Raw genomic sequence first — 25,332 nt, forward strand, 5'->3', positions numbered from 1 at the left:
ATCCTGACCTCCAGTGCTGTCTGTGTGGAGTTTGCACATTCTCTCTATGATCATACGGGGATCCCCCCCGCGTGCTCCACTTTCCTCCTAGATGTGCGTTGACCGCTATATGCTGCCCCAAGTGTGTGGGTGGGTTGTAAAAATCTGGGGGTAGTCAATGTGCGTAGAATACAATGGAATCAGTGAAAATGGGTGGTTGTTTCTTGGTGCAGGATCAAGAAATCACATAAAGATATAGAGCTGGATGGACTTTGTTTTGTAGAAAATAAAACAGTTCAGGCCATTCGGCCCATAATGTTGTGCCGACCTTTTTACCTACCACAAGATCAATTTCACCTTTCCTTACCAGGTTGTCTTACATTTTCCTTTCATCTATGTGCCTATCTAAGAGTCTTTTAAATGTCCCTAATGTATCGGCTGCTTCCACCACCCCGGCAACATGTTTCATGAACCACCACTCTGTTTAAAAATAAAACCTAGCTCTGACATTCCCTCTATACTTTCTTCCAAATACTTTAAAGTTATGGTCCCTCAAATTTGGTAATTTCTGCCCTGGGAGAAGTCTCGGGCTATCTACTTGATCTATGCCTCTTATCATCTTGTACGCCTCGATCAAGTCACCTCTCATCCTCCTCCACTCCAAAACAAAAGGCCCTAGCTTGCTCAGCCTTTCATCATAAGACATGCACTCTCATCCAGGCAGAAGTGAACACAATACTGTACTCCAAGTGTCTTTAGGCTCTACGCATTCTAGCCCGAAAATAGCATCAAACAGACACAGAGTAACCCTCCAGTTGCACAGTTCTACCCTGTGTTCAACAGGGCATTAGCTACTGAACCAGCTTCCCACTTGTTGCTCCCTGTAGCTCTTCGCCCACTTCAGCCTGGAGTGCCAAGCCAGTGTCAGTTTGTGCTGAGTTACTGTCACTTTTTTTTTGCAATGATCATGAGGAAAGTGTGAGATTGGACAAGTTAATTGCTTGCAGCCAGCACAGAGAGAATGATAGGACCAGTTTCATTAGCGTGGGTCTGGAGATAGAGGGAAACTAATTATTTTGGTAGTTAGGGGGAGGGGGTTCAAAACAAAGGGGCAGGGCCTTAACATTGTAGCTGGATTATTCACGACTGATGCTGGGAATTAATTTTTCACCTCCTTCCACCAGTCACTTTGTTAGGCTTTTTGTGATGTGTTTGGCTGAGTAGCATTGTTTAAGTAGCAAATTGGCATAGGGCTAATGAGACCAGAGAACTAAATGCGTAGCTCAAAGATTAGTGTGGGAGAAGTGGGTTTGAATTTGTGAGACTTTGGCACTGGTATTGGGAAAGGAGGGAGCTGTTCTGATGTGATGGCCTCCACCTGATCAGGGCCCTGGTGAATCACAGAACTAGGGCTTTAATCTAAATGGCAGGGAGGTGGGTTCTACAGCTTGGAAAAATATGGATAAAGTTAAAAGGGAAGAAGAGTGCAGGAGAGGTTATTGAAACCTCCAGAATAAAGAACAAGACAAATTATATTTAAATACATGCAGTGTATGAAAGAAAGTAGATTATCTTATAATAAGAGTTAGAAATTGGCAGGTATGGTGTGGATTTCTCTGAGTCGTGATTGATAGAAGATCATAATTGAGAGCTTAACACACAAGGATACACATTATATCGAAAGGACAGGCAGAGTGGGTGGGGTGACTCTGTTAAAAAAAATGAAATCAAATCTGTAGAAAGAGGTGACAGAGGATTGGAGGATTTAGAATCCTTGTGGGCAGAGTTAAGAAGATGCAACTGTAAAAAGCCCCTGATGGGACTTATAAACATGCTTCTGAACAGTAGCTAGGCTGTCTTCTGTTTACAACGAGAGATAGAAAAGGCATATAGAAGGGGTAATGTTATGATTGTCATGGGGGATTTCAATATGCAGGTAGATTGGGAAAATCAGATTGGTGCTGGATCCCAAGAGAGGGATGAGTAGTTGAGCCCACTAGGGAAAAGGCAATTCTAGATCGGGGCTTGTGTAATGAGTGAGATTTGATTAGGGAGCTTAAGGTAAAGAAACCTTTAGGAGTCTGTGATCATAATATGATAGAATTCACCTTGCAGTTTGAGAGGGAGAAGCTAAAATTGAATATATCAGTATTACAGTTGAGTGAAGGTAACCACAGAGGCATTAGAGAAGAGCTGGCCAAAGTTGATTGGAAGGGAACACTAGCAGAGATGAAGGTAGAGCAGCAATGGCTGAGGTATCTGGGAGTAATTTGTAAAACACAGGATTGGTTCACCCCAAAGAAGCGTTCTAAAGGGGCTGACAAGGGAAGTCAAAGACAGCACAAAAGGAAAACAGGACATATAATATAACAAAAATTAGTGGGAAGCTTCTAAAACTAAGTTAGCTAAAAAAGCAAGAAGGGGAAAAAAGATGAAATATGATGGTAAGCTACCCAATAATATAAGATACTAAAAGGTTTTTTCAGATATATTAAGAGTAAAAGAGAGAAGAGAATGAACATTAAACCGCTAGAAAAATGGAGGATGAACTTAATAAGTATTTTGCATCAGTCTTCACTGTGAAAGCTACCAGCAGCATGCCTGAAGTTCAAGAGTGTCAGGGCAGAAGTGAGTATAGTTGCTATTACTAAGGAGAAGGTTCTTGGGAAACTGAAAGTTCTGAAGGTTGATAAATCACCTGGACCAGATGGACTACACCAGAGTTCTGAAAGAGGTAGCTGAAGAGATAGTGGAAGCATTAGTAATGACTTTTCAAGAATTACTAAATTTAAAATAGTTCCAGAGGACTGGAAAATCACAAATGTAGGTCCACTCATTAAGAAAGGAGGGAGGCAAAAGCAGGAAATTATAAGCCAGTTAGCCTGACTTCAGTGGTTAATTATTAAGGATGAGGTTTTGGGGTGCTTGGAGGCATATGATAAAATAAGCTTAAGTCAGCATGGTTTCCTTAAGGGGAAATTTTTCCTGATAAATCCATTGCACTTCTTTAGAGAAATAACAAGCTGGATCAACAAGAGAGAGTCAGCGGATATTGTTTTCTTGGATTTTCGGAAGGCCTTTGACAATGTGTCAAACGAGGCTGCAAAACAAGATATGAGCCCCTGATATTACAGGAAAGTGGGTAGCATGGATAGACCATTGGCTGACTGGCAGGAGGCAAAGAGTGGGAATAAAGGGAGCCTTTCTGGTTGGCTGCCAGTGACTAGTAGCATTCCACAGGGGTCTGTGTTGGGATTGATTCTTTTTATGTTATATGTCAATGATTGGATGATGGAATTAATGGCTTTGTTGCAAAGTTTGCAGACGATATGAATAGGTGAAGCGGCAGGTGATTTTAAGGAAGCATAGAGGCTACAGAAGGACTTAGACAGATTAGGAGAATGGGCAAAGTGGCAGATGGAATACGGTGTAGGGAACTGTATGTTCATGCACTTTGGCAGAAGAAATAAAAGTGTGGACTGTTTTCTAAACAGGGAGTGAATTCAAAAATCATTTGTGCTAAGGGATCTGGGAGTCCTAGTGCAGAATTCCCTAAAGGAATTCCCTTGCAGGTTGAGTTGGTGGTAAGGAAGGTAAATGCCATGTTAGTTTTCATTTCGAGTTCCAGAATATAAAAGTAAGGATATAATGCTGAGGCTTTATAAGACCACATTTGGAATATTGTGAGCAGTTTTGGGCCTCTTGTTTAAGAAAGGATTGGAAACTGTCCAGAGGAGGTTTATAAGAATGATCCTGGGAATGAGGAGCGTTTGATGGTTTTGGGCAGTACTTACTGGAGTTTGGAAGTATGAGGGAGAATCTCATTGAAATCTACTGAATATTGAAAGGCCTGGATAGAGTGGCCATGCAGAGGATGTTCCCAATAGTAGGAGAGTCTAGGACAAGAGGCCACAACCTCAGAATAGAAGGACGTTCCTTTAGAAGAGAGATGAGAAGGATTTTCGTTAGCCAGAGGGTGGTGAATCTGGAATTTATTGCTACAGATGACTCTGAAGGCCAAGTCATTGAGTATATTTAAAGTGGAGATTGATAGGTGCTTAATTAGTATGGACGTCAAATGTTATGGGGAGAAGGCAGGAGAGTGAGGTTGAAAGTGAAAATAAATCAGCCATGATCGAATGGCAGAGCAGACTCAATGGGTCAAATGGCCTAATTCTGCTCCTTTTGTTTTATGGTCTTATGGTCTAAGTGTCTTGGGTGCAGTTCCATGTCTAAGGTGAAAAGGGTCTGCTTGTGTATCATTGGGAAGATATGCCACTGCAAACAATCAAATATTCTCACAGATTTATTTGCCACTTTTCCAAAATTTAAGGGACATAAACTATTCAGGTGTGAGCGTCGAGGTCCCAGTGGCATTTATTGCCTGACCTTTTACCTCTCTGAGTCACGGAAAAGGAAAGGACGGTTAGCAGACGATTTCCCTCCACGCCTCTCTGACGTAGTGGGGAACCGCATACGAGGCAAGATGGAGTAGGTTAAAAGGTCAGCACAATATCATGGGCCGGGGGCCTGTACTGTGCAGTAGTGCTCTATGTTGTATAAACTTTTCTCGGACTTCTAGCCGGGTACAGGTACTGATTATAACCGACATTTTGACGACAAATTCCGCTGTCTTCATCAGATGAAACACGGAAACCTGAGTGCAAGCAAGCTCGAGAAGTGTTTATTCATCATATCTGCCAGGAATGCACTAGGTGCTTTTTCTATCTTCTGTGTTAGGTTGCCAGTGTATTTGGAGACAAGAGATGCTGGAATCTAGATCAACAAATAATATGTTCGGAACTCAGCAGGTCAAGCAGCTTCGGTGGGAGGAGAAGAATTGTTGACATTTTGGCTGCAGGGTGTCAACTTGAAACCCAGATGCTGCTTGGCCTACTGAGTTTCTTCAGCAGATTGTTTGTTACCACAACAGCGAGCAGCTCTGAATGAAGAAGCATTCATTTGACTGCAGAATTCTGTAGAGCCAGCAAGCAGTCAGGTTTATAGAGAGTAGCTATCTCCTCAAGTAGAAAGACTACAGCATGCTGGCAATATAGTGATCCCACACCGGGCTGTCTTGAATTTAACGGGGAGTTTTGAAATCTCTCAGTCTTGTGCTTTTGAGCCCATTAATGTTCTGAAGGGATGAATGTTGTCAATAATAACCAATTTGTTTATTGTTGTCACATGTACCAGAACTGTTTTACAAGCCATCCATACAGATTACTTCATTACCTCAAGGTAGCACAGAGGAAAAGGAGTAACAGAATGCAGAACAGTTACAGAGAAAGTGCATGAGAAGCAAACAATAAGGTGCAAGGACCATAATGAGGTAGAGTGTGAGGTCAAGAATCCATCTTATCGTACTAGGGGGTCAACAGTGAGGTAGAAGCTGTCCTTGACCCTGGTACTATGTGCTTTCAGGCTATAATATCTTCTGCCTGATGGAAGAGGGGAGAAGAGGGCATGTTCAGAGTGGGTGGGATCTTTGATCATGCAGGCCCCTGCTGTACAGACGCAGAACAGAGCAGCAGGCAGAATCCCTATGCTCTTCTTCAAAATAATAGCGATGGGATTGTTTACATCCACTGGAGAGAGCAGATGGGAGCTCCATTTCAAGTCTCACCTGAAAGACCACGCTGCTGACACTAAACACAAGAGACTCTGCAGACGCTGGAAACCTTTAGAAACACACGCAAGACGCTGGAGGAACTGAGCAAGTCAGTCAGCACCTTCGGAGGGGAATAAACAGTCAACGTTTTGGGCCGAGACCCTTTGCCAGGACTGAAAAGGAAGGGGGCAGAAGACAGAACAACTTCTGACTTCAACTCCCTCTTTTTACACTGCTGACAATGCAGCACCCCCTCAGTATGCCAGCCTGGACATTAATGCTCTAACATTTGAGGTGGGAATTAATAGGCCTCTTTCATCAGGGATTCTGGAAATTAGAAAGGCTGTTGAAATAAGTGCAACTAGCTACCACTTAATGTCACTTAGATCATAAAGGTTATAAACTATTATCTTCAGCATAAGCTAACTAAGCATGATGATTATGTAATATATTTATATACAGTGGATTCCAGTTAATTGGGAGACACTGGAACCAGTACATTTTGGCCCAATTAAGCGGCTGCTCCAATTAGCTGAAGCTTCATGGAAATAGTTAAAAAGATATAAAAACTGAGTCACAAATCATGTATTTAAATGAAATACAGAACAAATTAGAACACTACCAATACTAATACAGTACTATAAAACTGTGTATTAGTTCTAATAGTCATTCATGGAGGAATTACAGCGTACGCTGTAAATGAACAAAATCAATGCACAGACAATGGACTGCCTTCGTACAATGCTTTTGACGATTGCATCCTCCAAATCTTTTTTTTCATTGTAATATTCAAAACTATTGTCGATACTTTCAAATTCTTCATAGTTCCTAACTTGCTGAAGTAGTGTTTCATTTTCACTCCCGGCCGTTTGTCGCATCTCCAGGCCTGAATTCTTGAGACCGCCGTGAGCAAAACAGTTCTGAATTGCCTTGCTGCTTACTAATTGCCAACTATCAGTGACAAAAATATCTGCTTTTTGAACACAAACACACACAACCGATGATACTTAAAAACAGCATTCGCTCCAAGCAATGTGCCGTGTCCTACTGCCACGGAAGTGCATATGACTGGCTCTAGTTCAGGGGTCCCCGACTTTTTTTATGCCATGAACCCCTACCATTAACTGAGGGGTCTGTAGACCCCAGGTTTGCAAAGCCCAAATCAAAGTCTGGCAGGCTGACGTTTGCCACACTAAAGGCCATGTGAGATGAAAACCAGAAACAGAAATGTAAGAGGCTCGCTTGGATCATGTTGACTGTGAGGCAGAAATCTGTTTCCTTCAAGACAGCTTTATGAAAATGGAAGCCTAAACTAGAGTGTTAGAGTAATACATTACAGAACAAGGCCCTTCAGCCTAACTCATCCATACTAACTAACATGCCCATCTAAGCTATTCCCAGTTGGCCCATTGCCCTCTAAATGTTTCTTATCCGTGTATCTGCCCAAGTACTTTTTAAATGTTGTTATTGTACCTGCCTCAAGCATTTCCTCTGGCATCTCGTCCCATATACATTCCATCCTCTAGGTGAAGAAGTTGCGCATCAGGACCCTCTCTTACCTTCAGCCTGTGACCTCTGGTATTTGATTCCCTAACTCTGAAAAAGACTGCATCGGTTGACCCTGTCCATGCTCCTCATGATTTTGTACACCTGGATAAAGTCACCCCTCCATCTCCTACCCGCCAATGAAAAAACATAAAACATAGAAATCTACAGCACATTACAGGCCCTTCAGCCCACAATGTTATACCAACCATGTAACCTACTCTAGAAACTGTCTAGAATTTCCCTACCGCATAGCCGTCTTATTTTTCTAAGCTCCATGTACCTATCTAGCAGCCTCTTAAAAGACTCTATTGTATCCGCCTCTTCTACTGTCACCGGCAGTGCATTCCACGCACCCACCACTCTCTGTGTGAAAAACTTACCTCTGACATATCCCTCTGTACCTACTTCCAAGTACCTTAAAACTATGCCCGCTCATGCTAGCCATTTCAGCCCTGGAGAAAAGGCCTCTGACTATTCACACGATCAGTGCCTCTCATCATTTTATACACCTCTATCAGGTCACCTCTCATCCTCCGTCACTCCAAGGAGAAAAGGCCAAGTTCGCTCAACCAATTCTCATAAGGCATGCTCTCCAATCCAGCAATATCCTTGTAAATCTCCTCTGCACTCTGTATAGTATCCACATCCTTCCCGTAGTGAGGTGACCAGAACTGAATAAAGTGCTTGCCTTCTCAACTTCTCCCAGAACTCAGCTTAAGTCCTGGCAACCTCCTCATAATTCTTTGCACTCTTTCCCATAATAGGCTAATCAAAACTATACAATACTCTGAGTGTGGTCTCAGCAATGTCTTTTGCAACTCCCACAAAATGTCCCAACTCCTGTACTCAGTGCCCTGACTGATGAAGGCCAGTGTGCCAAACACCTTCATCACCCTGTCTGCATGCCTGACTAGAGTGTTTTAAAACATAAAACATCCTTTTGGCTTGGTTGAACTGTGAACCTGTTTAAAATCTTCTGCCACAAAAGGTGTAAGAACCCTCAAGGTATAGTTTGCCACTTAGCAGCAGGGAGTCCTGTACTCTGGAGGGTGTGTTTATGACAAGACACCACAGGGAATGGGTAAACACTTATTGCAAAAGGAACCAAGTGAGAAAATTGACAGTCTTAGTAACTGTGTCCTTTGTAATAAGACCCACATTCTTGGGGTGCCAGAGGGTTCTGAGGAGATTCCGCTCATCCTTTGTATTCAATTACTGTGGAAGATCTTTTCACATCTTAAAGAACATGACCTTCCAACCCAGTGAGTGCACTGCAATCTGACCCCCCCCATCAACGAGTTACACTCAAATGATTGAATGATCGTGCCAACAGTTGTATATTTCTACACATTATTTTGAGGAAAAAAGGTTTTAAAGGGACACTAATCATTGCAGCTAGTGGATTCCTTATTGGATCGACAAGGATCCCAGGAGATAGAGAGTGCGTCATGAGCAAAGCTTCCTGAGCTTGCTTTTATTCTCTGCAAACCTCCTCTGAGCTCCTCTCAGAAGCGAGCTCCTGGCATGGTGGTGCAGCGGGTAGAGCCACTGCCTCAGAGTTCCAGACACGCGTGTTTGGTCCAGACCTCTGGTGCTGACCATGTGGAGTTTCATGTTCTCCTTGTGACCTCATGGGTGCTCTGGTTTCCTCCCACATTCCAAAGATGTTCAGGTCAGTAGGTTAATTGGCTGCAGTAAATTGTCCCTCATGTGTGGGTGAGAGGTAGAATCTGAGGGCATTTGATGGGAATGTGAGAATAGGTTACAGCGAACGTTAATAGGGGAGTCCACACTCATCCTCATCAGAGTTTAGTGGGGTGGATTCCAGATATTCCTTGCTCTGAGCAGTGCTTACTGATGTCATTCCAAACTGTAGTAACTTCTACTTTGAAAAAGGCACACTCGACAACTTCATGCCAAAGAAACAACTTCATGTCGAACTTCAAAACCGTTATGTATATACAGAGGCTTTCACAACCCGTACGGCCTGGCAGGCACACTATATACAAAGCCCACCGGAAGTAGAACCCCCCATTATCCTAATTAGTATTAACTTACTTTTAATTACGCTCACATTACAACACTTCTCCTCCTTTAAAATCCAACGTCCCCAAATGTAAAAAACTAGGAAATAAAAACAGTGGTGTTATTGACTTGCGTACCCCTGAAAACTTATACTCGTATCTCAGCAACAGTTTATCAATACAAAACATCTGGAAAATGTGACAGATTCAACATTCAATCTAGCAACAACAAAAAATAACTGTCCTGTCCAAGATTCAGTCTGTCAGGAGGTTTACGAATGCGCTGTGATCTGCGCACTACCCCCGGTGACCCAGCAGGTACCACTGGTGATGGTGTTTTGGGTGGGTCTGGTGTTGGGGGCATGAGAGGGGTCTGTGTGTCTGCGTGAGAATGTCCATCCTCCTCAAGGGACCCCAACCCCTCTGCCAGCATCTCGCCCTCTGGCAAAGTCACTGGTGGACATGCTTCCACCATAGTCTGTCTCACAAATGGAAACTCCATGGAACTGTCTGCCTCTGAGCCGGTATCATGACGCAGGCGCACATGGTCCTTATGTCTGCAGAAAACACGCCCATCAGTCAGCTTAACAACATAGGAGACGGGACCACTCTGCTTAAGAATAACCCCCAGGCAGCCATTGCTGATTGTTTCTCACATAGACATTGTCATCCGGTTTTTACTGTCTCTCTCTACTTTCGCCTTCACGTCCAGACGCAGCAGGTCCAGTCTTGACTTGGGCCTACGCCCCATCAGCATCTCTGCTGGAGTGCGGGCGGTCGTAGTCTGTGGCGTGAGGCGGTATGTAAACAGGAAACGTGAAAGCTACATGCTAAGAGGGTCCCCTGTCACCCGCTTCAGGCCTTCCTTCACTGTCTGAACAGCCCACTCAGCCAAACCATTGGAGGCTGGGTGGAAAGGGGCCGTACGAATGTGATGAATGTCATTCTACTGCATGAACTCACTGAACAGTTCACTGGTGAACATCGGGCCATTATCAGTGACCAGAGTGTCAGGCAACCTGTGACTGCAAACATTTGCCTGAGTTTGTCTATGGTTGAGGGGGCTGTGATGTTGCTCATGATGTGAGCTTCGATCCATTTAGAATGCGCATCTACCATTACAAAACACATCTGCCCTGTAAAAGGGCCAGCAAAGTCCAAATGTAGCCAAGACCAGGGGTGGTCTGGCCACTCCCATGGATGCAAAGGAGCTGGTGGTGGCATATTCTGATTAGTCTGATATTGCGTGCATGATTTTACTTTGTTCTCCAGATCCTGATCCATTCCTGGCCACCAGACATAGGATCTTGCAAGGCTTTTCATTCGAGACACTCCTGGGTGAGTCTCATGAATTTCCTCCACAGTCTGTGAACGGCCGGGGGGAGGGAGGCACGATGACCCTCGCCCCCCCCCCCCGAAAAAGCAGCTATCCTGCAGACTGAATTCTGTCTTGCGTTTGGCATAAGGCCTCAGTTCCTCTCCTTCCACGACTCTGGGCCAACCTTGTAAAAGAAAAGTCTTGACTTGGGACAGGACTGGGTCCCTCTCTGTCCACTGCCTGATCTGGGTCGCCTTTACAGGTGTCTCTAACAGCCTCTCCAATGAAAACACAGTCTCTGGAGGCGCATATGTAGTAACAGGTGTCTCAGGTAAAGGTAGTCGACTCAGTGCATCAGCATTTGCGTTATTCCCACCCGCTCTGTACACTATAGTGTACTGGTAGGCTGACAATGTAAGAGCCCAACGCTGTATCCTGGCCGAGGCTAGTGGTGGGATGCATCTAGTCTCACTGAACAGACTCATCAGTGGTTTATGGTCTGTATAAATTGTAAATACGCGTCCATAAAGGTACTGATGAAAGTGTTTGACCGCAAAAACAATGGCCAGACCTTCTTTGTCTAGCTGTGAATATCCCTTCTCAGCAGCTGTCAGGGTACGTGAAGCAAAACCCATAGGCTTCCCTGAACAGTCCTCTATTACATGTGAGAGAACTGCCCCGACTCCATAGGGCGAGGCATCGCATGCAAGGGTGATCTCCTTATCTGGGTCATAGTGAACAAGCAGCTTCGCTGAGTGGAGTTCTTTCACTTCCTTGAAAGCTTTCTCCTGCTCTTCACCCCATTGCCACTTAGTGTCATTGTGAAGCAGCTTATACAGTGGATCAAAACCCTTGACAGGTTAGGAAGAAACTTGCCATAATAATTCACCATGCCCAAAAATGATCTGAGTTCCGTGACGAACTTAGGGCTTGGGGCTTCCTTAATAGCTTCAGCCTTCTGACCCCCGGCTGAAATGTCCACATATAACACCCCTAAATGAGGTATGGGCTGCTCCATATAGGTCCTAAGTTTGAGCTTTGATGGTTGATGGGAGGTAGGTTGAACCCCCATGTCCTCCTGTAGGTCTCCTCTCTAATGACCGATGTTGTAGCCCCTGAATCAATATCAAACTTAATGCCCTTTCCCCTGACAGTAACTGTGGCATAATATGGTTCAGGTGGTTCCTCATCTGTTTCCACTGCAAACATGTTGTAGGCACACGCTGCCTCTTCATCTGCTTCTTCTAGATGGTGTGTGGCTGCCTGAGCCTGTTGAGCTTTCCCATGCCCAGGCTTAATCTTAACCCTTTGAACTTCTGCACCTTTTAGCTAAATATTCCTTTTTTGCTACAAGCATGGCAGACAGTGTCTTTGAATTTGCAATCATTTGCACAGTGCGTCCCTCCATACTGGATACATTTCACCCACTTTGCCTGTTTACTAGGCTCCCTCCTGACTTGGTGCACTGCCGCCGACTGCGACTCCCCATGTCCTTTCTGGATATCCTTGACATTATTAGCAGCCATCTCCATGCCTTGGGCAATCTCTAAGGCTTTCTTGAAAGTCAGCGGTGGGGTTTCCCCTAACAGGCGGCGTTGTATGCCTTCATTATTAATGCCGCACACTAATCTATCACGGAGCATGTCTTCCAACACCGCTCCAAAATCACAATGCTCCGACAGCTGCCGAAGCTCGGCCACGAGATTGGCCACAGACTGACCTGGCTTCCTGAAACGGCTGTGAAACTTACACCATTGGACTATCACAGAAGGTTTCAGATTGTAGTGGTTCCCCACGAGCTTGACCAGTTCGTTATATGGAATGTCCCCCAGTTTCCGCGGTGCGGCTAAATTCCTTATTAGCTTGTAAGTTTTTGCCCCACACTCAGGAGAATAGAGCGCTTCTTAGCCTCCTCAGTAATTCCGTTAGCACAGAACAAGTGTCCCAACCTTTCCTCATACTCCAGCCAGACCTTGTTTCCTTCCAGAAATTCACCGATAGTTCCAAACGTAGCCATCTGAAACTTGAAGCTCCTGTTCGAAAAATGTGCCGATATGTTCACAAAACCAGTTCACCTCATCGCCAAAAATATGTAGTAACTTCTACTTTGAAAAAGGCGCACTCGACAACTTCATGCCAAAGAAACAACTATATGTCGAACTTCAAAACCGTTATGTATATACAGAGGCTTTCACAACCCATACGGCATGGCAGGCACACTATATACAAAGCCCACCGGAAGTAAAAAGAACGGAAGTAGAACCCCCCATTATCCTAATTAGTATTAACTTACTTTTAATAATGCTTACATTACAATACAAACAACTTGCCATTGTGGGTTAGCACAGATAGTAGGCGTTGGCAGTATTTTCGAGGATTTAGCTCTTGAGTGGAAGGTGCTTACATTTTAGTAATTGGCTTATTATTGCCACATGTACCAAGATACAGCAATGTGTCATCTTGAGAGTACATTGAGGTGGTACAAAAGGGAAAACAGAATGCAGAATAGAGTGTTACAGTTACAGAGAAAGTGCAGTGTAGGTAGCCAAAGTACAAGGGACACGATAAGGTGGATTGTGAGGTCAAGAGTTCATCTTTCAGTGCACAAGATTTCTGTTCAATAGCCCTATAACAATGGGATAGATGCCGTTCTTCGGCCTGGTGGGACGTGTTCTCAATCTTTTGTATCTTCTGCCTGATGGGAGAGGGGAGAAGAGATTGACTGGGGTGGGCAGGGCCCTTGATTATGTTGGCTGCTTTCCTGAGGCAGCGGAAGAGTCCACAGAGGGGAGGCTGGTTTGTGTCATGGACTGGGCTGCGTTCACAGCTCCCTGGAATTTCTTGCTGTTGTGGCCGCACCAAGCTGTGTTCTATCCGATAGGATGCTTTCTGTGATACAACTATAAAGAATTATGAGAGTCATCAGGGACATTCCTTATGTAATACCTTGGTCAGCATTAGGTAGTTTATTCCAGTCCTTCAGACAAATGCCCATGAGGCGCCAACCTTAGCAGTAGTTCCACTAAGCCCGACTAATTCAGAACTTAATTAGATGTGTTCACCAATGGACTGGCACAGAGATTACTCACTTGTTAAAGACAGGCTTGCATTTCTATCATGCCCTTCATTTGCATCGTCCTGTCCTGAAACACTGTCCAGCCCGTGATGTATATTTATAATTGAACACAGTAGGCTCCCACAGACAGTAGCAGAAGAGTGACCATGTAATCTGCTTTTGTAATGCCAAAGGATAAATTACTAGCTGGCAGAATATGTAGGGAAACATTGTATGTGTTGAAACGATTACTTATTTTGCAGCGGATTATTTTCACTAGTGCTTATCTGTCAGTTGAATAAATGAGGTTCCAGCCAATGCTCACCTAGGTCCACTCATGCCCTCTTTATTTGAGCCCAGCTAATTTGCTCCACCCCCTCCCCTAACTACTGGCCGTAGCCAATGTCACCTTGTTTAGTTACAGTGGCTGGAGTTCAGTGAGAACTTGTTGCTCTCGGGCCAACTGAGTTACAGCACAGAATTCACGGGACTTGAGCTGACTAGTCCTGTCAACTTGACCATGGTTCACTGCCATGTTCTGGAGGAGGTGTTGTGAGTTCACACAATAAGTCAGGAAGAACACCTCAGGAGGAACCATGGAGCCTGTTCCATCACCACAGCTTGGCACATCTACATTTTACCCATTTTGGTAAAATTTTATATGAACCCAGATTGGACTCGAACTCACTAACTCTGGCTTTAGGATACTTCACTGAGGTTCCAACTTACTGGAAATGAGTTCATTCTGCCAGGATTTGCTAATATCTTTTTGTTGATTAGGAAGTTTAGGAATTAATTTGAGATGGTACTTTTTTTTTACAGCACTTGAAGCCATTCTTCTTGGAGTTAGAGGTTGCAGGTTTGAGGGGTGCTGTCAGAGTAGCCTGGGTAAGTAACTGGAGTGTAGTTTGTGAAAAATCCACACTGTAGCCACCATGATCCTGCGGTGTGTAGGGTGTTACGGAGATTTAAGACCAACAGAGACGAGAAGGAAGTCAAATGTGAGAGAGGCAGAATGATTGGTGGGCTGAACCCAGAAATCACTGCCATGGCACGGAGATTGCAGACTAAATGGAATTAGAGCCATCCTGCTGACAGGCCATATCAGCTTGTGTGGAGACACCGCTTGAAAGGCAAGCCATGCCCTTCTTCCCAATGCCAAGGGTAAAAAGCCCCTGATGGGAGTTATTTACAGGCCTCTGAACAGTAGCCAGAATGAGGTCTACAAATCACAGTGAGAGATAGAAAAAGCAAGTTAGAAAGGCAGTATTACGTTAGTCATTATTTCAATATGTAGATGGATTGGGAAAATCAAGTTGATGCGGGATCATAAGAGAGAGAATTTGTAGAATGCCTTTAAGAGGCTTTTAGGAACAGCTTGTGGTTGAGCCCACTAACAGATCAGCAGTTCTGGATTGGGTGTTGTGCAATGAACCGGATATGATTAGGGAGCTTAAGATAAAAGAGCCCTGAGGAGGCAGTGATCATAATATGATAGAATTCACCCTGCAGTTTGAGAAGGAAAAGCTGAAGTCAGATGTAGCAGTATTACAGTGGAGTAAAAGGAATTACAGGGGCACGAGAGAGGAGCTGGCCAAAGTTGATTGGAAGAGGAAATTAGCAGGGATGATGGCAGTGCCGTGGCCCCATGTGCCACCTAGGCACTAAGGGTTCAGACGATGATGGCAGAGCGGCAATGGCTAGAGTTTCTGGGAGCAATACGGAAGGCACAGGAGAGATACATTCCAAAGAAGAGGAAGTATTCTAAAGGCAGAATGACGCAACCATGGCTGACAAGCGAAGTCAGACCCAACATAAAAAGCAAACGAGAGGGTATAAAATAGAGGAAAAATTTGTGAGAAGTTGGAGGATTGGGAACTTTTTAAAAACCAACAGAAGGCAATTAAAAAAACCATGAGGGGGAAAAGATTAAATATGAAGGTAAGCTAGGCAATAATATCTAAACTGATACCAAAAGTCTTTTCAGGTATATAAAGAGTAAAAGAGGCGAGCAGATATTGGACTGCTGGAAAATGACATTGGAGAGATAGTAATGGGGGATGAACTGAATAAGTACCTTGTATTAGTCTTCACTGTGGAAGACACTAGCAGTACGCTGGAGTTCGAGAGTGTCGTGGGCAGAGGTGAGTGCAATTGCTATGACTGGGGAGATGGTGCTCAGGAAACTGAAAGGTCTGAAAATAGATAAGTCACCTGCAACAGATGGTGTACACTCTAGTGTTCGGAAAGAGGTAGTTGAAGAGATTGGGGAGACATTAGTAATGATCTTTCAAGAATCACTAGTTTCTGGTATTGTTCCGGAGGACTGGAAAATTGGAAATTATAGGCCAGCTAGCTTGACCTCAGGGGTTTGGAAGATGTTGGAGTCAATTGTTAAAAAGATATAGTTTCGAAGTACTTGGAGGCACATGATAAAATAGGCTAAAGTCAGCATGGTTTCCTTCAGAGAAAATCTTGCCTGACAAATTTGTTGGAATTCTTTGAGGAAATAACAAGCAGGATAGGCATCAGTTGATGTTGTGTACTTGGATTTTCAGAAGGCCTTTGACAAGGTGCCACACATGAGGATGTTTAACAAGATAAGAGTCCATGGTATTACAGGAAAGATTCTAGCATGGATAGAGCATTGCCTGATTGACAGGAGGTAAAGAGTAGGAATAAAGGGAGCCTTTACAGATTGAATGCTGGTGTGGAGTGGTGTTCCACAGGGACTGCTTCTTTTTACATTATATGTCAGTGATTTATTTGATAACATTGATGGCTTTGTGGCCAAGTTTGTGGACAATACGAAGATGGGTGGAGGGGCAGGTAGTGTTGAGGAAGTAGGGAGTCCGTAAAAGGATTTAGATTAGGAGAATGGGCAAAGAAATGGCAAAAGGAATACAGTGTTAGGAAGTGTATGGTCATGCACCTTGGTAGAAGGAATAAAAATGTAGACTACTTTCTGAATGGAGAGAAAATTCAAAAATACAAGCTGCAAAGTGATTTTGGAGTCCTCGCATAGGATTCCCTAAAGGTTAATTTGCAGATTGAGTCGGTGGTGAGGAAGGCAAATGCAATGTTAGCGTTCATTTCAAGAGGATGTAATGCTGAGGCTGTATAAAGCACTGGTGAGGCCTCACTTGGAGTATTGTGAGCAGTTTTGGGCCCCTTTACTTAAAGGATGTGCTGACATTGGAGAGGGTTCAGAGGAGGTTCACGAGAAAGGTTCTGGGAATGAAAGGCTTGTTATAAGAGCTGCGATTGAAGGCTCTGGGCCTGTACCCGCTGAAATTCAGAAGGATGAGTTGGGGGGGGATCTTATTTGAAACCTATTGAATGTCGAAAGGCCTAGATAAAGTGGATGTGAAGAGGATGTTTCCTTTGGTGGGGGAATCTAGGACAGCCTCAAAATAGAGGGACATTATTTAGAACAGAGATGAGCAGGAATTTCTTTAGCCAGAGGGTGGTGAGTCTGAAATTCATTGCCACAGGTGGCTGTGGAGGCCAAGTCACCAGGTGCACTTAAGGCGCAGGTTGATAAGTTCTTGATTAGTCAGGGCGGGAAAGATTGTGGGCAAAAGGCAGGAGGATGGGGTGAGAAGGAAATGGATCAGCCATGATGAAATGGCAGAGCAGATGTGATGGCCTAATTCTGCTCCTTTGTGATCTGGTCTTATGACCCACTGAGTCTGTGCCAACCATTAACCATTTACTCAGATCCCATTTTATTCTCCCCACATTCCCATCAGCTTCCCCTGGACTCTACCCCTCTCCTACACATTAGGAACAACTAACCCTCCAACCTGCATGTCTTTGGGACAAGGTAGAAAACTGGAGCAGATGGTGGAAACCCACCCAATCACAGGGGCATCCTGCAAACTCCACACAGTCCTGGGTCCCCAGAACTGGGTGGCAGTAGCTCTATAGGGACACCAAAGGCTTCATTCTCAGTGCTTGTGCCCTTTTTACCATTGGCGCTCAGAGCAAGTACTTGTTTCAGCTCTCAATACCCACATCTTCAAATCCCCTCCACAACTCTGCCTCTGGAGGGGCTGGAGTGAGTTGTGTACAGAAATTAGGAGCAGCTGGTGGGGTGACATTGGAGGTGAGGTTGAGGTCATCCTATTTACACTAGCAGTGACTGAGTAACATGAAAACCTTGTCCTGTTCATTGATTGCATCATTAGCTTGCTCGGACTGATAGTGAATCCTTTAGGCAGCTTAATGCTGTGTGATTATATTAATTGGCAGTGTCTGTCTTCATCTCACTTTCTTCAGCTACCACATCAAAGAACATTAAGCAAAGCCAGGTAGTTATCTCAGACACTACTCCAAATACTAAACAAAGGACTGCCTGACCCAGAACTGCAACTGCTGCTGTGCCGGTACGCACAGGAGGCATTTTGGACCCAGCAAAATTCCATGAGCCAGTGGATCTGCTTTCTGATTGAGGTAAAGCAACCCCACATTCTTCCTTCCAGCATTGTGGGGTCTTTGGTCAGACTTTCATAACGTTACAACATTCCCTCCACACAGGAGTGCGGCAGCTAGCATTGGTTATTCTTACCCAAAGACCATTCATAATATAAAGGAAAGGGTGTCTCAATGCTTCAACGTGAGTGAATGGGATCCAGAACCTACCTCTGGTCCAGGGTCCATCTCCAGCAGGCACATCTAATCAGGAGGTCACCACTACTCCCAAGTTCCAAAAATTTCCATCTGGATCTTATCAAAGTTCAAAGTAAAATTTATTATCAGAGTACATAAATGTCACCACGTACATCCTTGAGATTCATTTTCCTGTGGGCACACTCAGCAAATCTATAGAACAGTAACTAGAACAGGATCAATGAAAGATCAGCCAGAGTGCAGAAGGCAACAAACTGTGCAAATACAAATATAAATAAATAGCAATAAATAATCAGAACATGAAATAACAAGGTAAAGTGAGATAATTCTTTGGGGGAACATCTCAAAAGATCAGTAGAGTTATCCCCTTTTGTTCAAGAGCCTGATGGTTGAGGGGTAGTAACTTCCTGAACCTGGCGGTGTGAGTCCTGAGGCTCTTGTACCTCCTGCCTGATGGCAGCAGTGAGAAAACAGCATGGCCTGGGTGGTGAGGATCTTTGATGATGAATGCTGCTTTCCTACAATAGCATTTCATGTAGATGTGCTCAATGGTTGGAGAGCTTTACCCATGATTGTGTAGCCAAGTTTCCATCAAACTCAATATATAAGTTTGCTGATGACACAACAATTGTAGGCTGTATCTCGGGTAATGATGAGTTTGAGTACAGAGAGGAAATTAAGAACCTGGTGGCATGGTGCGAAGAAAATGATTTATCCCTCAACATCAGCAAGACGAAGGAATTGGTTGTTGACTTCAGAAGGAGTAGCGGACTGCAAGACCCAATTTACGTCGGTGGTGCGCAAGTGGAACAGGTCAAAAGCTTTAAGTTCCTTGGGGTCAATATCACAAATGACCTGACTTGGTCCAACCAAGCAGAGTTCACTGCCAAGAAGGCCCACCAGTGCCTTTACTTCCTGAGAAAACTAAAGAAATTTGGCCTGTCCCCTAAAACACTCACTAATTTTGTATAGATGCACCATAGAAAGCATTCTTCTAGGGTGCATCACAACCTGGTATGGAAGTTGTCCTGTCCAAGACCGAAAGAAGCTGCAGAAGATCGTGAACACGGCACAACACATCACACAAACTAATCTTCCGTCCGTGGACTCACTTTACACCGCACGCTGTTGGAGCAGTGCTGCCAGGATAATCAAGGACACGACCCACCCAGCCAACACACCTTTCATCCCTCTTCCCTCCGGGAGAAGGCTCAGGAGCTTGAAGACTCGTATGGCCAGATTTGGGAGCAGCTTCTGTCCAACTGACCCTGACCCGGATCTGGGCTGTACCCTCCAAATATCCGGACCTGCCTCGGTTTTTTTGCACTACCTTACTTTCCATTTTTCTATTTTCTATTTATGATTTATAATTTAAATTTTTAATATTTACTACTTTTTACTATTTTTAATATTTTTCATATTTAATATTTGTAATCCAGGGAGTGGGAAGCGCAGAATCAAATATCGCTGTGATGATTCTATGTTCTAGTATCAATTGTTTGGCGACAATAAAGTATAAAATATCTACTATGTTGTAGGATTTTCTGTTCAATGCATTGGTGCTCCCGTAGCAGGCCATGATGCAGCCAGTCAATATACACTCCACTACACATCTAGAGAAGTTTGTCAAAGTTTTTGATGACATGCTGAATTCTAGAGGTGCTGTTGCACTTTCTTTGCAATTGCACACATGCTGGGTCCAGGACAGGTTTTCTAAGATAGTAACACCCACAAATTTAAAGTTACTGTCCCTCTCCCCTTCTGATCCTCCAATGAGGACTGGCTCATGGACCTCTGGTTTCCCTCTCCTGAAGTCTACAATCAGTTCCTTGGTCTTGGTGACATTAAGTGAGAGGTTGTTGTTATTATGCCACTCAGCCAAATTTTCAGTCTCCCTCCTGTATGCAGAATCGTCACCTCCTTTGATGCGGCCCATCATGGAGACACCATTTGTATCTTCAAAGAAGGACCATTCTGTGCTGAGCCCTGGATTTAATTTAATTTGGCATCTTCTGCCTGTGCATGATCCATATCCCAGCATATTCATGTGTCTATCTAACAGGCCTTTAAACACCACTACTGTATCTGGTTCCACCAGCACTCATGACAGTCTGTTCCAGGCACCCATCACTCTGTTTAAAAAAAAATGACCGACACATCTCCTTTAAACCGTTTCTCTCACTTTAAATGCATGTCCTCTAGTATTAGATATTTCTACCCTGTGGACAAGATTTTGACCTTTTACCCTATCGATGCCTGTCGTAATTTTATAAATTTCTAACAGGTCCCCCATCCCCAATTTCCAAGCAGCAGGAGAGGGAGGTAAAGGTGCCATCTTTTAAATAAGTAAAAGAAAGTAGTCCTTCTTTGGCAGGGGTTCTCAACGTAGGAAATGTTTCTTCCTAGTGAACTCCAGAATCTCCTTCATGGTTGCAGGACCTGGTAGTTTGGTGATCTTGTTGGTCTGCCTGTGGGAAATTTAATCCTCCCTGTTTGGTTTGAGCTACATAAGCTCTAGTAGCAGCCTAGTGTAAATCTGGGAACCTCTTAACCCTTTTTGTCAAAGTATATATTAACTTACTGGTGAACCTTTCAGACAGATTGTCTAATCAAAACACTGGAAACACTCAATAAGTCAGGCAGCATCTATGGAGAGAGAAACAGAGTTAATGTCCGTTCATCACTTGAAACTAGCTCTGTTTATTTTTCTCCACAGATACTGGCTGACTTGTAGCATTTTCTGTGGAGTTACTAACAGATTTTCAGTATCCACAGTAAGTGTTGCAGTCAGAATCAGGTATCCTATCACTGACTTGTATGACATGAAATTAGTTGTTTTGCAGTGTAAAGACATAACAATTACCATAAATTACAACATAGTGTAAAAAAGGGAATAGTGAGGTAATGTTCATGGACCACTCATAAATCTGATGGCAGAGGGGAAAAGGTTGTTTCTGAATTGTTGAGTGTGGGTCTTCAGAAAAGGCCGAGGCTTATGAGGAAATTATGTGCAGGGAAAAGTAAATGGGTGAGGGCAAAGTGGTCAGCATAGGGTCTCTGGGCCAGATTACCTGTTTCCATGCTGTATAACCTTATGATAGGTTTGAGGTAACTAGAATATAAAAGCAAGGATGTAATATTGAGACTTTATAAAGCACTGGTGAGGCCTCACTTGGAGTATTGTGAGCAGTTTTGGGCCCCTTACCTAACAAAGGTTGTGCTTACGTTGGAAGGGGTTCAAAGGAGGTTCACAAAAATGATTCCAGGACTGAAAAGCTTATCATATGAGGAGCGTTTGATGGCTCTGGGCCTGTACTCGCTGGAGTTTAGAAGAATGAGGGGGTGATCTCATTGAAATCTACTGAATATTGGCTTAGATTGAGTGTATGTGGAGAGGATGTTTCCAATAGTGGGAGAGTCTAGGATCAGAGGGCACAGCCTCAGAATAGAAGGGTGTCCCTTTAGTGAAAGAGTGGAATTCAGAAGAATGAGGGGGGAATCTCATTGAAGCTTATCGAATGTTTCCAATGGTGGGGGAGTCTGACCAGAGGACACAGCCTCAGAAACGAGAGGTGTCCTTTTAGAACAGAGATGAGGAGGAATTTCTTTAGCCAGAGAATATTATATCTGTGGAATTTGTTGCCACAGATGGCTGCGGAGGCCACGTCGGTGGGTATATTTAAGACAGAGTTTGATAAATTTTTGATTGGTTAGGGCATGAAGGGATACGGAGAGAAGGCAGGAATTTGGGACTGGGAAGGAAAATGGATCAGCCATGATGAAATGGGAGAGCAGACTCAATGGGCTAAATAGCCTAATTCTGCTCCTATATCTTATGGTCTTATTAGGTGGAGAGAACTTCTGAAAATTCTGGCTTTTCAGTGAGTTTATTTTGTGATCAGACAGGTATTTGGATGAGTGAAATAAAACTTTACAGTAGCATTTTGTTTCAGAGTTTTAATGCAGAATAATTTTCAAAGGTATCAACAACACACAAACGCTTTTTACTTCATTTTTGTTTGCCTGCAAGTACCTCCACTGCATATAAATACCATACACTTTGACAGTAAAAAATAGAGTAATTTGCTTTTCATTGGAAATGTTAAAGTTCCAGAAGGATGAGGGATTATCAGAATTAATTTTCCAGATGATAATGAAGATTATATGGAATAGACTTCCATGAAAGGAAGATAATCCTATTTCAATTGACGAGCCAGAAGAGTATTCAGTAGAGAATAAAATTAGATGGGGGCAGCTAAATAAAATTTGGACAGGAGAAAATGGGAAGAAGATTTTTTAAAAATGTCAAAGCAAAATGCCTGATAATGAGTACACTTTGCAAAACTAGGTTTGCAGGATTTAGACCCAGTGACATTGAAGGAACAGGGATGTAGTTCCAAGTCAGGATGATATGCATTTAGGAGGGGAACCTGCAGGGGGTGCACCAAGTTGGTGTGGTCTTTTATTGATTCTGTTATGATTATTATTCTATGGATTGCAAGGCAATCAATCTCAGGGTTGTACACGGTGACAGATATGTACATTGATAATAAATTTACCTTGGACTTTGAATTTTGAGCTTTGGTACACCCATGAGCCTGCTGCCCTTGTCCTTGGCTGTGGAGATCACTAGTTTCAGGAGGTCCTGTTGGAGTTGCCTGGGTGAACAACTGCAATGTATTGTGATGACGGTGCACGCTGAAGCCGCTGTGCGCCAGTGGAGGAGGGAGAGAGTGGATGGGGTGCATATCAAGCGGGCTGCTTTGTTGTAGTTTGTGTCCAGCACCTTGAGTGTTGTTGGAGCCACACTCATCCAGGGAAGTGGAGTGTGTCCCGTCACACTCTTGACCTGACCTGTGCTTTGTAGATGGTGGACAGGGTTTGGGGAGTTAGGTGGATCTCACACCACAGGATTCCCAGTATCTGAGCTGCTCATCATAAACACAAGAGATTCTGCAGATGCTGGAAATCCACAGTAACACACACAAAATGCTGGAGGGTCCCAGTAGAGCAGGCAGCAACTATGGAGAGGAATAAATAGTCAACATTTCAGGCCGAGACCCTTCATCAGGACTGGAAGGGAAGGGAGATGAAGCCAGAAAAAGAAGTTGGGGGGGGGAAGCAATACAAGCTGGAAGGTGATAGGTGAGACCAGGTGAGGGGGAATGTGGCGGGTTGGGGAGGGGGGATGGAGTGAGAAGCTGAGGTGGGAGGGGATAGGTGCAAAAGGTAAAGGGCTGAAGAAGAAGGAATCTGATAGGAGAGGACAGTATGTGTGTTACAGGTTTCCCCCACCATCCGAAGGTAGAGCGTTGAAATGGTTCGTAAGCCGAAATGTCGTAAAGTGAAGAAGCAATTACCATTTATTTATATGGGAAAATTTTGTAAGCGTTCGCAGACCCAAAAATAACCTAGCAAAATCATGCCAAATAACACATAAAACCTAAAATAACAGTAACATATAGTAAAAGCAGGAATGATATGATAAATACACAGCCTATATAAAGTAGAAATACTTCTCTATAACGATTGCCTGCACAGATCTCCGTAGCAAAAATCTCACGCAAGCGCTCTCGGCAGAAAATCTCACGCAAGCGCTGTTGGCATAAACGCGCTCTCCAGTAAACTTTAAACTATGAAGCTGCCAAATCTACCAAATAACACTTAAAAATACACAGCCTATATAAAGTAGAAATAATGTATGTACGGTGTAGTATCACTTACCGGAATTGGGAAAGTGCGGAGCACACTAATGATGGTGTGTTAGACTGAGTCATCGCAGGCTGGGTGGTGCAGTGGCCCCCACCCTCCGGGCCGCCAACCCGATACATTGTCGCGAAGAACGCAGCGGTAGCCGGGACGCATCCAGCACATCTTTAAGAAAAAAGCCGAAACAAACATGCTAATTAATCAGGTGTTGCCCGGCACGTAAATGTCGGCGCAGATCAGAGGCAATTGCCAATTGCATCGCCTTTGATCTGGGCCGACAATTACGTGCTAGGCGGCACCTAATTAATTAGCATGTTTGTTTTGGCTTTTTTCTTAAAGATGTGCTGGGTGCCTCCCGGCTCCCGCTGCATTCTCCGTGAATTGGTACAGTATCTGTCCGGGGCCCAGGGGTTGGGGTGGTGGGACACGGGGGATGTCATCTCATCTTCGATCAGGGCAGGCAGCTCGTCTTCTCCTATGACTGCCCACCTCGATGTCGAAGGTCGAGGTTCGTCGTCTGCTGTGGCTGATGTGGAAGGCTTGCTTGACTGCGGAGCCTTGCGCATTTTTCTATCATACAGTTGTTTGTAAGCACTCAAACCATCCTGGAAGTATCCCCTAAACCGACGTACCCTTTCAAAATTAAAGTCGTACTTTATCATTGCAGCGAAAATCTCACGCAGTTGCTTCACTTTCTGCATTCGGTTTTGATTGTTATCCTTTCCTCTTCCAATTGCATCAGCTCTTCATCTATCAGTTCTTGGTCATGGGATACCAAAACCTCTTCAACATCATCTTCGTCAGCTTCCACAAGCCAAACTCACTTTGTCCTTGCTTCGTTCACCACGATGGAAACGCTTAATTATGTCTAGTTTTACACTAAGTATAACACCCTTACTCTTTCAGGCTTTTCCGACACCTTAGAACTTATCTTGCTAACAGTTGCTCAATGCAATGTGTTTAAGCAATGCCATTCTGAATCCGGGGCAGAGCGGCTGCTCGGGGCGCGCGCTGCCTTTTATCGCTCGCTGTCTTTCTTCGTAACAGTGAAAACACTTTCTGAAAGCGAAAGCAGGGTACTAATGTAGGTCTTTCGTAACAGTGAGGTTTCGTAAAGCGGGGGACACCTGTATTCCTGACTTGCTTTTGTAGCCACAGTGATTGGTCCAGCTGAGCAACCCAACAAACATGATCTCTAAGACAAGCAGATCTTTCAGTAGGGAGACTAACACAGGCTGATAAATCTGCTGTTGGAGCCACAGATTATATTGGATCCGCTCCTCTCTCCCTGCCAGCTGCACCACTCTTGCCTACAGCCCTGCTAGCTCAAGGAATTAATCTTTTATTTCACTGTGTGGCAAAGATGCGTTGTCATGGTGGAACTGAGGACACTGTCAGTGGGTCTGAATGTGATGAGTGAATTCAATAGCCTGTGGGGCAAAATGTTAACATTTGC

General features: G+C 44.1%; 1 protein-coding gene across 10 annotated transcripts in view; it reads left to right on the forward strand.

The window, feature by feature from the left end:
- The window catches only part of LOC140191795 (RNA-binding motif, single-stranded-interacting protein 2-like), a 269,357-nt gene that overhangs the window by 26,955 nt on the left and 217,070 nt on the right, over positions 1 to 25,332 (forward strand). For 5 of the 10 annotated variants that reach the window (XM_072249564.1, XM_072249565.1, XM_072249566.1 and 2 more), the window contains exon 2: positions 10,435 to 10,500. The exons of the other annotated variants lie outside the window; for them this stretch is intronic. In XM_072249564.1, coding sequence (XP_072105665.1) covers positions 10,435 to 10,500 — 66 coding nt within the window. The remainder of the gene's footprint in view (positions 1 to 10,434; positions 10,501 to 25,332) is intronic. 10 annotated transcript variants of the gene reach the window in all.

The sequence above is a fragment of the Mobula birostris genome, chromosome X, assembly GCF_030028105.1.
Source record: "Mobula birostris isolate sMobBir1 chromosome X, sMobBir1.hap1, whole genome shotgun sequence".
NCBI lineage: Eukaryota > Metazoa > Chordata > Chondrichthyes > Myliobatiformes > Myliobatidae > Mobula > Mobula birostris.